At 34.4% G+C, this 13,131-nt stretch overlaps 1 protein-coding gene across 8 annotated transcripts in view; it reads left to right on the forward strand.

The window, feature by feature from the left end:
• CDADC1 (cytidine and dCMP deaminase domain containing 1) overlaps nucleotides 1-13,131 on the forward strand; it is a 49,665-nt gene that overhangs the window by 22,787 nt on the left and 13,747 nt on the right. For 5 of the 8 annotated variants that reach the window (XR_013763465.1, XM_079137645.1, XM_079137642.1 and 2 more), the window contains exons 6-9: nucleotides 668-717; nucleotides 4,489-4,658; nucleotides 7,098-7,287; nucleotides 11,437-11,497. Coding sequence is in view for 7 of the 8 variants with exons in the window: in XM_079137645.1 (XP_078993771.1) it covers nucleotides 668-717; nucleotides 4,489-4,658; nucleotides 7,098-7,287; nucleotides 11,437-11,497 (471 nt within the window). In the remaining variant the exon portion in view is untranslated. Of the gene's footprint in view, nucleotides 1-667; nucleotides 718-4,488; nucleotides 4,659-7,097; nucleotides 7,288-11,436; nucleotides 11,498-12,419; nucleotides 12,903-13,131 lie in introns of those variants that run through there. The other 3 variants (XM_079137641.1, XM_079137646.1, XM_079137644.1) reach the window with 3 other exon arrangements.

Below are 13,131 nucleotides of genomic sequence, written 5' to 3' on the forward strand. Positions count from 1 at the left end.
AAAATGTGTAACCGGTTGGGGATATAGCTCAGTGGGTAGAGTGCTTGCCTTGCAAGCACAAGGCCCTGGGTTCAATCCCTAGCACCACAAAAAAAATTTTTTTTAAAAAGAAAATGTGTATATATACACAAGGGAATATTATTCAGCCATAAATTCATTTCATTTGCAAGAAAATGGATGAAATTAGAGATCATCATGTTAAGCAAAAAAGCCAAGTACAGCATATTTTCTCATGTGGAATCTAGAAGAGGGAAAAAAAGGAATGTAGAAGGGAGACTATTGAAGAGTAGGGGGAAGAACAGGAGGTAGATAGGATCAAAATATATGTTATTTATGTAACCACAATTCTGTGCAATTAATATGCACAAACAAACAAAAAAAAGAAGTCATCATTTAGAAACTGACTTGTTAGTGGAGAATCAGTGAAGTTGTGCTCAGTTTTGGTTGTAGCTTTGAATGATCCTATCTATTTCTTCGGTACATAGCTCCCATTTTTCATACTTCAAAGTATTTATCCTAATAAATCTCTTAATTAGTAAAGATGTCAAGAATTATTAGGACATTCATGAAGTATGTTTCAAAATATGTTTTTATTATTTTTGGAAAAGTCTATTTCTGAAACTAACAGGTCATTGATTTTTATTGAGTTCAATGTCATGTCTTTCAGAGGATCATAAAACAGGAGTTGGAGCAGTCATTTGGGCAGAAGGGAAATCTGTAAGTATGAAAACAATTCTCTTTAACTATTTAATCTGGATTTTGTTTAAACATAGTTTAGTTTTTAGCACATTGCGTTTTTGTTTTTGTTTTGTTTGTTTTGTTTTGTTTCCGGTACCAGTTAGAAGGACCAGGAAGATAACATGCAAAGGTAGAGGGCCAGAAAGAGAATGTAGGAAAATGCAAGTGACTTGGGGTCCAAAGTCTTATGTAGAGTAGAGTGGGCAAAAAAATTGGACTGAATTATAAAGAATATTTTAGACCATGTGAAGAATGTGAACTTTAGACAGTGCATCCCCTAGAACAACACTAATTGGTAGAAATTAAATGCAAGCTGCATATAAAACTTCAAATTTTCTAAGGCACAGTGAACTTTTAAAATAGATGAATTAGAGTCGTACCATGCAACTCTACTTCATGTACAACCAGAGAAACAACAGTTGCACCCATTTGTGTACAATAAATAAAAATAAAAAATAAAAAAATAGTATATCATGTAGCAAATAAAAGTATTACCAAAGAGTTTTTTTTTTTTTTTAAATAGGTGAATTGAGGTAAATAGGCAAAGAAAATAGGTGTAAGTTGAAGAATATATTTTGTTGGAAACAATCTAAGTGTCTATCAGCTGATGAATGGATAAAGAAAATGTGGTACATACACACAATGGAATACTCTTAAGCCATAAAGAGAATGAAATTCTCATTTTCAGCAACATGGATGGAACTGGAGATTATTATGCTAAGTGAAATAAGCCAGACACAGAAAGACAAGTACTGCTTGAGTTCACTCATGTGGAATGGAAAAAAAAATTGATCCCATAGAAGTTTAGAGTATAATTGTGGTTATTAGAGACTGGAGAGGGTAGAGTGGTGGAAGGGGTAGGGAGAGGCTAATCAGTGGGTGATGAGTTAGATGGGAGTGGGAAGTTTTGGTGTGTTGTTGCACAGTAGGGTGACTGTAGGTAACAATAATATACTATGTTTTGAAAAGCTAGAAGAGAGGAGTGTGAATGTGTTCTTCCTTTCCTTTCCTTTCCTTTTCCTTTTCCTTTTTCCTTTCCTTTTTCTTTTCTTTTCTTTTTGTACTGGAGATTGAAACCATGGCTGCTTAACCACATCCCCAGCACTTTTAATTTTTAATTTTGAGGCAGGGTCTCTCTAAGTTCCTTAGGGCCTCGCTAAATTCCTGAGGCTGGCTTTAAACTTGTGATCTTTCTGCCTCAGCCTCCTTAGCCACTGGGATTATAGGCATGCGCCACCATGCCCTGCATGGAGTTTGAATATCTTCACCATAAAGAATGATAGATGTTTAAAGTGATAGATGTGTTTAATCTGTTTTAAATATCACACAATGTATACATGTATCAAAACATTATAATAACCCATAAATTTGACTTTTATGTAAATTTTAAAAATTAATAAACAAAATAATATATATTTAATATGTCCAAAAATATTATTTTAACATATAATTGATATAAAAATTACTAATAAAATGTTCTGCATTTTCTTTTGTTATTAAGTCTTACAAATTTCTGTGTATTTTACACTTATAGCACCTCTCAGTTTAGACTAACCACATGTGGTCAGTAACTACTATATTGGAACTTATAGTCCAAGAATCTTTTTAAGTGGAAAAATGATAGAATCAGATTTGATGAGGACTTGGAGTTATGTAGATGGGTTGGAAGGGCCATGAAATTTAGATTTATTTAGGAACTATACATATAGCTGACTGAAATATGAGCCTATTTTGCTTCAGTGGACTTTATAGCAAGTAGTTTGACTATTTGCTCCAGTGTTTTCTAAGCTCCTGAAGTTCAACCTAGCCAAGAAATCCGGTATCTTCCCTGCTAACCTGCTCCTTCACCAGTGGTTACCACTTCACTCCCTTGTCTTCCACAGTTACAATTTATTGCTATGGAGTCCGCCTTCGAAGTACCTCTGGACTCTACTTATCTCAGGCAGAAATCCCCATAGCATTTTGTACAATTCATATGTGACATTCATCACACTCAGAGTTGTGTCTGATCTCTTAAAAGATATCCTCTCCAGATGGTAAGGTTCATGAGGCAGGGACGTGTCTGGTTTGCAGCTGTATTGCCAGCATCTCACGCTGGTCCAGCCTGTGGTTGAAACTCTCATTTGTGTTATGTTAATGCTTTAGTAGCCTTTTGACTTAAACATTTGGTTCTCAACTGCTTTTTGGAGAATTTAAGTACAGTTATCTCTAGTGTAGGCAGGCTGCTTGGTAAAGTGGAAAGACACAGGTATGGAGTCAGGCAACCTGGGTTTGAATTCTGGCTGTTTCTTACTAGCTCTGTGACCTCGAATAAGTCATTTAATCTCTTGACCTAAGTTTCCTTATCTATAAAATTGGAATAATAATAGCATTACATTCTAGGTTGTTTCAGGGACTGAGCCAATGAAATGATGCATGTAAACCCAGCAGGATGTTTGACACTTGGCAAATGTACAAGAAGAATTTAATGAGATAATATTTAATATTCAAGCTTTTGTTGGTTGAGTTTCTAATCTTGTTGGCTAATTATAGCAATGATTTTTATTAAGCTTCTATAGTAATGAGACTGTTCATATGATCACTTGAGTAATTATAATATATTGAAATTTAATACGGTTTATAGCATATTCCAAACTCTTATAAACACCACTGATAAAATTTAATCCTAATAATTGGTAAAGCATTCATATTAACAGCTATTATGCCATTGATCAAGAATAAGAAAGAGCCATTTAAGTAAGAAGTTCTATGGTTACGTACATATACAACAGAGGCTCAAAAAATATTGAAGATTAAAGGTAGTATATTTATTTTCTAACTAAATCACAATAGCACATTTTTAGTTCAACAACAGGAGTACTCTGTTCAAAGTATGTGTGTGTTTGACATACTGTGCATTGAACCCACAGGTGCTTTACAACTGAACTACATTTCCTATTCCTTCTTTATTTTATTTTGATACAGGGTCTCGCTGAGTTACTCAAACTGGTCTTGAACTTTTGATCCTTCTGCCTGAGCCACCAGTTAGCTGGAATTACAGGCACTCACCATTGTGCCCAACTGTTCAAAGTATTTTTTAAATTTCTGACTTGTTTAACACAGCACAGAGTATAAGAAATTAAAACCCACTCATTGAGTGCCTGATGTATACATAACAATCTAATGTGTACCTCAAGGAATAGAAAAGAAGTATAGAATGTGGTTTCTATTCACTAGAATTTTATAGTTGGAGAGAAATGTCTGAGTCAAGAAAAATAATTTGTGAGTTAAACAAGACAAGATAGTATTTAATTAACTGCTAAAACCAATGACTGCCTTGAGATTATAGACTAGAAAGGTGACTGATCACCTTGAAATTAAACTTTGGCAAGGTCATAGTATAATGTTTTTGTTTTTATTTGATGGCTCATTTTGTCATAGAAATGGAATGAGCTGGGTGTGGTAGCATGTACCTGTAATCCCAGCAACTCAAGAGAATCACAAGTTTAAAGCCAGCCTCAGCAATTTAGTGCGTCCCTGAGCAACTTAGCAAGACCCTGTCACAAAATTTAAAATTAAAAGGACTGGGGATGTGGCTCAGTGGTAAAGCACCTGGGGGTCAATCCCCACTATAAATAAATTAACAAACAAATAAATAAAAAAAAAGAAATGAATATTCATTATGAAAATATGAAAGCAAGCTTTAAAGTCACATTGCAAAGTACCTTTTCTGTACGTTGAAATTAACCATGGGTTTGCTCGCTTTTGTAGAGAAACTGTGATGGAACTGGAGCTATGTACTTCATAGGATGTGGCTATAATGCCTTTCCTGTTGGATCTGAGTATGCTGACTTCCCACACATGGATGACAAGCAGAAAGACAGAGAAATAAGGAAATTCAGATACATCATACATGCTGAACAAAATGCCTTGACATTTAGGTAGGAAATTTTTTTATTGTACCTTTAAAATGTAACAAAGGTCAATTTAAAATTAATTTTTTAAAGTTATAATTTATTCCCTTTTTCAAATTTTAGGGAATATTTATATTCTTTTCAGAAATATAATTTTGGTAAAGATCGATCCTGCTGCTGGGCCTGAGACCATTATCACAGATTCTCCAGGTCTTCCAATTTATTGAGCAAGTCTTATTTTTCTTCCCTCTCTCTAATAATAAGTGACTCGAAATTTGTCCTTAAGAGTCTTGCTCAGTGGGGACTGGAGTTATAGCTCAGTGGTAGAGTGCTTGCCTCACATGCGTGAGGCACTGGGTTTGATCCTCAGCACCACATAAATAAATGAAATCAAGGTATTGTGTCCATCTACAATTAAAAACAAAAACCAAAAATTTTTTTAAAAAAGTCTTGCTCAACATATTGTATTTTGAGGTGTTTATCTCCTTTGTTTTCTAAATTTTGAGCACATATATTTATGAATATCTAGACTTTATTATGAACCAAATTGCTTTGAAAGAGTGTGTTAGAAATAATTACTATCATTACTTCCTAATGTTAATTTAGGTGATTTCCACAGTCACTTGTAAGCTTTTCCATTATGTGGGTAAGTTTAGGGGATTAAAAAGTTGAATAAGACATGGCTCCTGGCCTTGGGGGTAAGCATGAAGATCTAAGACTGCATCCACCTAATGCAATGGATTCTGTGGGAAAGGCAAACAAAGTGCACAAAGTGCTCAGGGGCTGCTGTGGACAAAAACGGGGAGTGCAAAAGCAAAGCTATGGCTAGGAAGTCAAGATTCACATCAGAGCTGAGCTCTGAATGATTTCCAGGACAATGGCTCTGACGTACTTCTTGAAAGGAAGAACTTTCTTGCTTCTATTAAAAGGTACAGTCTAGAAGTGGAAGAACGCATTCCACGTTTAGGAACGTGCGTATTCCAGTTAGGCTAGAGTGTGGACACATGATAAATGCAGCTCACAGGATGAGCTGGGAATGGATGACAGAGGACTTTGAGTTTAGTCTCCACTTGGTAGGCATTGGGGAAATGGAATTGCACTGACAGAGCCACACTCCATCAACTGCTTACGTGGCAGGAGCATTGTTTGAGCATACTAGATGCACAGAATTCTGTTGTCTTAGTCCGGATGAACAGAAATGAGTTTCAACCAGGGAAATGGATATGGAAGATGGAGAATTAAAAACAGCTGGCTCAGAGCAGTGTAGACCACAGAACCTGGAATTACAATCCCTGTGGCCTCAAATGAGAGCAGTCCCTAGTCCTAAACTACCAGCAGCATATGCAATTTTACCAAAAATCTCAGGTTTTTTCTTGTCCTCTTCTTTACATGTTACTTGCTTCATTTTATGTGGCAGGATGAAGATGACATAGCCAATTTATTTTTTTTTGTACTGGGATTGAACCCAGGGGTGCTTAATCATTGAGCCACATCCTTAGCCCTTTTTATTTTGAGACATGTTCTTACTTGGTTACTAGGGCCTTACTAAATTGCTGAGGCTGACTTTGAATTCACAATCCTCCTGCCTCAGGCTCCCGAGCCACTGGGATTACAGGCGAGCACCATGCCCAGCTTCAAATGTCTTTTAAATAAAATTTTCCTCTGATGGGGAAGGAGTAAGAGAACTATAATGCAAAATAGAACTTTAATATTAATTTATTCATTTAGTAAGCATTTATTAAACATCCTTTACGTACCAGTTAGGAATAGGGGGCTAGGTCTTTCAGCTGCCATGATGATTTAAAAAAAATTTTTTTTTTAGTTGTAGATGGACACAATATCTTTATTTTATTTATTCATTTATTTTTTATGTGGTGCTGAGGATCAAACCCAGTGTCTCAGGCATGCTAGCCACAACTCCAGCCCCTGCCATGATGATTTAATATTTAATCATATATGATTAGGAGTTTTAACCCCAATTTCCAGTATTAAAAAGAGGTTCTTACATAGAAAACATGGTTTTTCTTTTCTTTTCTTTTTTTTTTTTTTTTCTTCAGTTCTAGGTATCAAACCCAGGGCTCCATGAGTAATAGGCAAGCACTCTACCACTGAGCTACATCCTCAGCCCTGTTTTTCTCTCTACCTTTTTTTTTTTTTTTTTAATATCCTCTCTTTTCCGCATTCTCCCACCCCTCACCCCACCTCCCTCCTCTTTCTGTTTGCATTTATTTTATATTCTGGTACTGAATACCTTGCCAACAGCTTAAATTAATTTTAGTTTTAGTAATTGTCATGTTTTTACAGATTTTGAACATTGATTAATTTAGCAAGAGTAGGCTTAATTATTATTTATAATGTAAATCTGTTTTTCAAACAACTCAACTTTAAAATTTAAGGATTTCTCTAAAAAAATAACTTACCCTTTCAGAAATTACCTTTGTAATATTCTGTAAATGTTTTTTGTAGGTGTCAAGAAATAAAACCAGAAGAAAGAAGCATGATTTTTGTGACAAAGTGTCCGTGTGATGAATGCGTACCTTTAATTAAAGGTGCAGGCATAAAGCAGATCTATGCAGGGGATGTAGATGTTGGAAAAAAGAAGGCAGACATCTCTTACATGAGGTTTGGGGAACTTGAGGGTGTTAGCAAATTTACCGTAAGTAGATACACTTTTTCTTCAAACTGTATTTCCTATTATGTTGTTTGAAACCCTGCTGCAAATTGTAAATTAGTGATTTCTATCCTTTTTAAAGAGTTTTAGCAAATTATTATCATTGAGCTTATTTGTAATTTTTTTTTTTAGTTATAGAGGGACACAATACCTTTATTTTATTTATTCATATGCTATGCTGAGAATTGAACCAAGTACCTCGCACATGCTAGGCAAGTGCTCAACCACTGAGCCAAAACCTCAGCCCTCATTAAGTTTATTTTTACATGCAAGCACTTACATACCAGAAAATGTTCACTAAGGATCTCTGCCTTAAGAATTTTACAGTTTTGCCAGACACTGTGGCATGGGCCTATAATCCCAGTGGCTCGAGAGTCTGAGGCAGGAGGATCAAGAGTTCAAAGCCAGCCTTAGCAACTTAGCAAGGCCCCAAGCAACTTATCAAGACTCTGTCTCTAAATAAATAAATATATATATATATATATATTAAAAAAGGATGGGGGATGTGGCTCAGTGATTAAGCATCCCTGCATTCAATCCCGGGTACCAAAAATACATGATTGATAGATAGATAGATAGATAGATAGATAGATAGATAGATAGATAGATAGATAGTTTTTTTTTTAAAGGTCAAATAAAGAATTTTACATTTCTGTAGAGTTGTGAGTTGACCTTGATTGAGTTAACTTGAGCCATTGAGCCCTCTGGTGCCATCACGTGGCTGATAAAAGAAAAGCTCTGACCCACCTCTTCCCTAACCTTCTGTTTCAGCTTGGAGTGGTGGATAGAGGTGAAAATAATTGAAGATTATTCAAAAGACAGGAAGATGCATGCACATGTGTAAACACACACATACACGTTTCTCATGAGAAAATGTAAAAAAAAAGTTACAAAAGCTCTGCAAGGATAATTTTTCCCCAAAAGTTGCTGACATACCAAATCATTCTATTTCCTCAAACAAGGAATAATCATAGAACCACAAAAACCAGGAAGTTAGTATTAATATATTATGGCCATTAATCTATAGATTCCAATCAAATTTTACTGATTGTCCTAATAATATATATATATTTTTTTTTTTTAATTTTTTTTTTTTTTTTGAGATGCTGGGGATTGAATCTAAGGGCACTCTAACACTGAGCTAAATCCCCAATCCTTTTTTATTTTTTTATTTTGAGACAGGGTCTAGTTATATTGCCCAGACTGGCCTTATACTTGTGATTTTCTTGCCTCAGCCTTCTGAGTCACTGAGATTAACAGGTGGCCAGGGATATAGTGTGGTGGCAGAGTGCTTGCCTAGCATGTGTGAGACCCTGAGTTAGATCCTCTATATCACAAAAACAAAAACAAAAGCAAACCCCAAAAATCTTATCTCCAGTAATGTTCTATATAGCAAAAGAATCATGTCCAGAATAATAACATTGCTTTTTATGACATCCAGTGATTTAGTCCTGGCATTTAATATAATGTTTATATACTAGAATTCATGGATAGAAAAAGTATATAATAGAACTGTTTATAAGTTTGAACTTTTCCTGTTATATACATCAGTTTAAGTCCAGGGTGCTTGGAACATACATGTATTCTGTGTGTGTATGTGTATATGTGTGTATATACACATACATATATGCACATATTTTAAACATAAGAAAATACTATCCAGTTTCTGTATGTATATGAAGTATTAAGTGTTAACCATTTTTTATTTTGTCATGTATTTTGGTTTTTATTTCTGATTATTTTATTTAAAGCCTATCAGTTTTAAAACAGTATTGCCACTGGGTATGGTGGCACACGCCTGTAATCCCAGTGGATTCAAAGCCAGCCTCAGCAACAGCGAGGCCCTAAACACAGTGAGACCCTGTCTCTAAACAAAATACAAAATAGGGCTGGGGATGTGACTCAGTGGTTGAGTGCCCCAGAGTTCAATCCCCGGTACCCCCCAAAAAACAAAAACAAAAACAATAGTGCCATGCCAAAAGAAGAGAGAAGAGATAAGTGCTTGCTTTGTAAATAAAAACCTACATCCAGTCAGTCAAAGAAATACCCAGTTCTGTGTTTTGTTTTTTGTCTCTTTATTCCTCCTGGAGAGTGTGAATAAATAGGTTTTCCAAATTTTCTTCATAAAGTGACCAGCTCTTCAGGACTGTGAGTGATGGCTTACAGCAAACTCTGAAATATCTTGCTTACTGGTAGATTTTAGTAGATTTTGAATTGTAAAGAGGAAGGAGATAGCAAAAGGCAAAAGAGGAAGAAAGCAGGAAGACAAGGGAAGCTGTGTGAGCTCGAAAACCAAACCGAGCTGGGAACTCCCACCCAAGAGGTCCCTTGCTCCTCCAAGAGGTCCCTTGTTTTTCTCTGTTCTCTTCTTGAAGATTAACTCTCCACTCCCTTATCCTTTCCTCATCTGGCCTGGCGTGAGACAGTACATAATTGGTTAGCTAAACACCTAGTTTTGTAAATACCAGTCATTAACATGAACTAGTATTTGTTCTAAATTTGAATTTCAATAATTTGATTATGCTTGACTGTCAAAAGTATGATGTGTCAATAAATTTGATACTTGTTTTAAGATTAAATTAATTTTTGAGAGATATTTGCTTTTCTTTTCAAAATATACTCATATACCTTGAGATAAATGGTTTTATTCTATGCTGTAAAAAAGCAGGTTTGAGGTGGCAACACTGTTTTCCAGAATAGTGTATATTCATGTCCTGTTATTCAAAAAATTTTCTTGTCTAATGTACATGGGGTTTTCTCTATTAAGGTGTATTACTTTTTTATTATGTAAGTAATATATGCTCGTTGTAGAAGGTAGCAAAATAAAAGAGAACATGCATTATTCCTTAACTCATAGATATCACTGTTAACATTACTGTATTTTCTATACATTGTTAAAACTTCCTCAGAAATTATTTTTTAATAATTTAATTATTTTTAATAATTTTTAAATAATTTATAGAATCTTTATGTATAGACCTAACTTATTTAACCATTCCCCTGTTTCTGGATACCTAGAGTATTTCTAAGTTTTTACAGTCATAAAGAACCTTTTTATGAATCTTAAGTGTAAAATTTAGAGTTATTGGTTTTTACTTTCTCTGCCCAAATAAATAGATTTTAGTTGTTTAGTTATGTTTCAAAACATAACTTTTTTACATAATTTCCCACCCCTTGTAAGTTCTCTCTTTCTTGGTGCTAACCCTAGATAACCCTATCATCTCTATAAGTGACCAAAAGTCTAAGGACTTTTAATGCATGGTAAAATGTTTGTCTTGTATCTCATCCCCCCTCAAGGCTCAAGATGTTAACTAGTTAATCTGATGAACTAATTGATGCTTATGGAAGAGGCTCCCAGGTAATTCCCACTGAATTGTGTCTTTCTGGAGACAGTGGCCCAGCAGGGCCTGTTCGGTTAAGTCATTAGTTATTCTGATGGGGATTCCAATTAGGCAAGAAAGGAAGGAAGAGCTGTCCTAGAGATACTGATTACACTCCATTTTCTTTCCCATTTCAGTCTTCTCTGCAGTATCTCAGAATCTTTAGTCTTCCCTATTTCTTTCTGAGTGGTTGAGATAGAATACTATAACTAGAGAAGATGTATGATATCTGATATTATATATGATATAAAATGATAGAAACTAAGTAATAATTTATATAGTATGATTATATTAAAAGGCAAGGTAATATTGGCCATATTGTTATTCTTTAATACCTAGACCTTCTCTACCTATTATAAGATTTGATAGGACCTAGAGACAGAATATGTGGCAGAAATTCCATGGTTCTGGGCATTGGGCAGGCCTAGGTCAAAAATCCCATCACTGCCTTTAGTTACTCTGTAACCTGAGACAAATCACTGCAAATCTCCCACTGTCTTATTTATGAAATGAATATAAAGGATTTTAAGGTCCCTTCCTTCTCTAAGAGTATTGATTCCAACCCCAGAAATCATTCCATTCAGGAGCACTCAGGGTGGCATTGTTAGGGTTTTATATGGACATGCTAACTCCTTTTATTTTTTATTTTTTTGTATTTTTTTCAAGTTGTTTTAATAGATAAAAGCATAGTGCTGAAATGTTCTTTATTAAATCATTTTAAACATATAAATAAAGTATCTGTGCCCTCTTACAGTGGCAGCTGAATCCACCTGGAGCTTATGGTCTTGAACAAAACGAGCCAGGAAGGAGAGAAAGTAAGTATCTACAAGTCCTATGATGAGGCTAGCTAGGTTGCTGAGGAATAGAGGCACTTGGTGAATTTTAAAGATCCAAGTGACAAATTGTTATGTTAATAGAAGGATTGCATTCTTTTTACAGGTTAGATTTTTGTCCTTCATGTTGTTCATAAACATTTTTGTATCTAATGTATGCAAAATGCTAGGCAAAGTACTTTATTAATAATTACTCCTATAGAATCCGCAGTTTAATACAAATAATCAGGTTCAAATTGAATTTATAAATTTAAATGTAACAGTAAAGAACAATACTCTTCTAAAACAAAACAGGCTTTTGGGCGTGAGAAATTAAAAATATATATAATTAGTGCAGACGAATCTAGGAAGAAATGATGAGGAGAAGGCTATACTTGTATTATACTCGTATATCCTTCTAGAAGTAAAAGCCACAGATGCTCGGGTTGGTCAGAGAATGGAAATGTTCTGTTATTTTAATAATTGACTAAGAATCATCAGAGCCACCATAAGTGAATTATTAGTCTTAGAAGTTTTATTATTTGCACATTAACATAACTATTTTGATAATAGTAATCTTTGGGAGGTCCTATTTAGAAATAGTAGCTATGTGATAATTGTTTAGATTCTAGATAAATGGAAGTGTACTATTAATTTTCTTGATAACAATGAATTGATTACCCTGAAAAATTAAGAAATATGAAGGTCTCTGAAAATATGTTTTGATTTTCTATAATCTGAATTACCTTTATTTTATTCAGATAGTAAATTTATTGTTAGCAATCTGAAAAAACATTCACTGCATTTTATTTTTTAAAAATTATCAAGAAAAAAGTAGTAGAAAAAGAAAGGAAAATATAACTGATTAAAGAATATATTTTCAATGATATTGTTTGAGGGTCAATTAAAAACTTCTTATGGTTAGGGAAAGGAAAAGTAAAGATGACATATATTGTCTGTGTTAAAAGCATCTTTTCACCAAAAGATGCCATTCAGAGAGTGCAAAGACTTGGCATGAATAGAAGGTATTTGCCATTTACAGTCAACGAAGAGCCTGTATCCAGGATTAAAGTCCTGAGTTTGGAAGGCGGGGACAGAAGAAGGCATCCAGTTCACTGGCCATATTTTATTTATTGACCTAGATAATATTTAAATGTATATTTACTTTTTGACAGTTCATTAAACTATTCATTTATGTTTTATGCATTTTTTAAAATTCATTTTTATTGTAAACAAATGGGATACATCTTGTTTCTCTGTACATGAAGTAGAGGCATACTGTTTTTGTAATCATACATTTGTTTTATGCATTTTTGAACAAGTGTTTTTTTATATTAGTAAATAATATCCTTATCTCTCTCTCAATTATATAGCAGCTTTATTGAGATATAATTCATGTATCAAAAATTCACCCTTTTAAAGTCTAGAATTCAGTGGGTTTTCCTGTGTTCAGAATTGGGCAGCCATCACCATAACCCAAATTCAGAACATTTCCATTGTCATAAAAAGAAACCTCATACTCATTTCAGTCACTTTCCATTCTCCCTCAACCCCGGCCCTAGGCAACCCTGGTCTACTTTATGTTTTAATGGATAGTCTGGCCATTTCCTATAAATGGAATCATACAGTATGTTGGT

Source organism: Sciurus vulgaris (assembly GCF_902686455.1).
Source record: "Sciurus vulgaris genome assembly, chromosome: 4".
In the NCBI taxonomy this organism is placed as follows: Eukaryota; Metazoa; Chordata; class Mammalia; order Rodentia; family Sciuridae; genus Sciurus; species Sciurus vulgaris.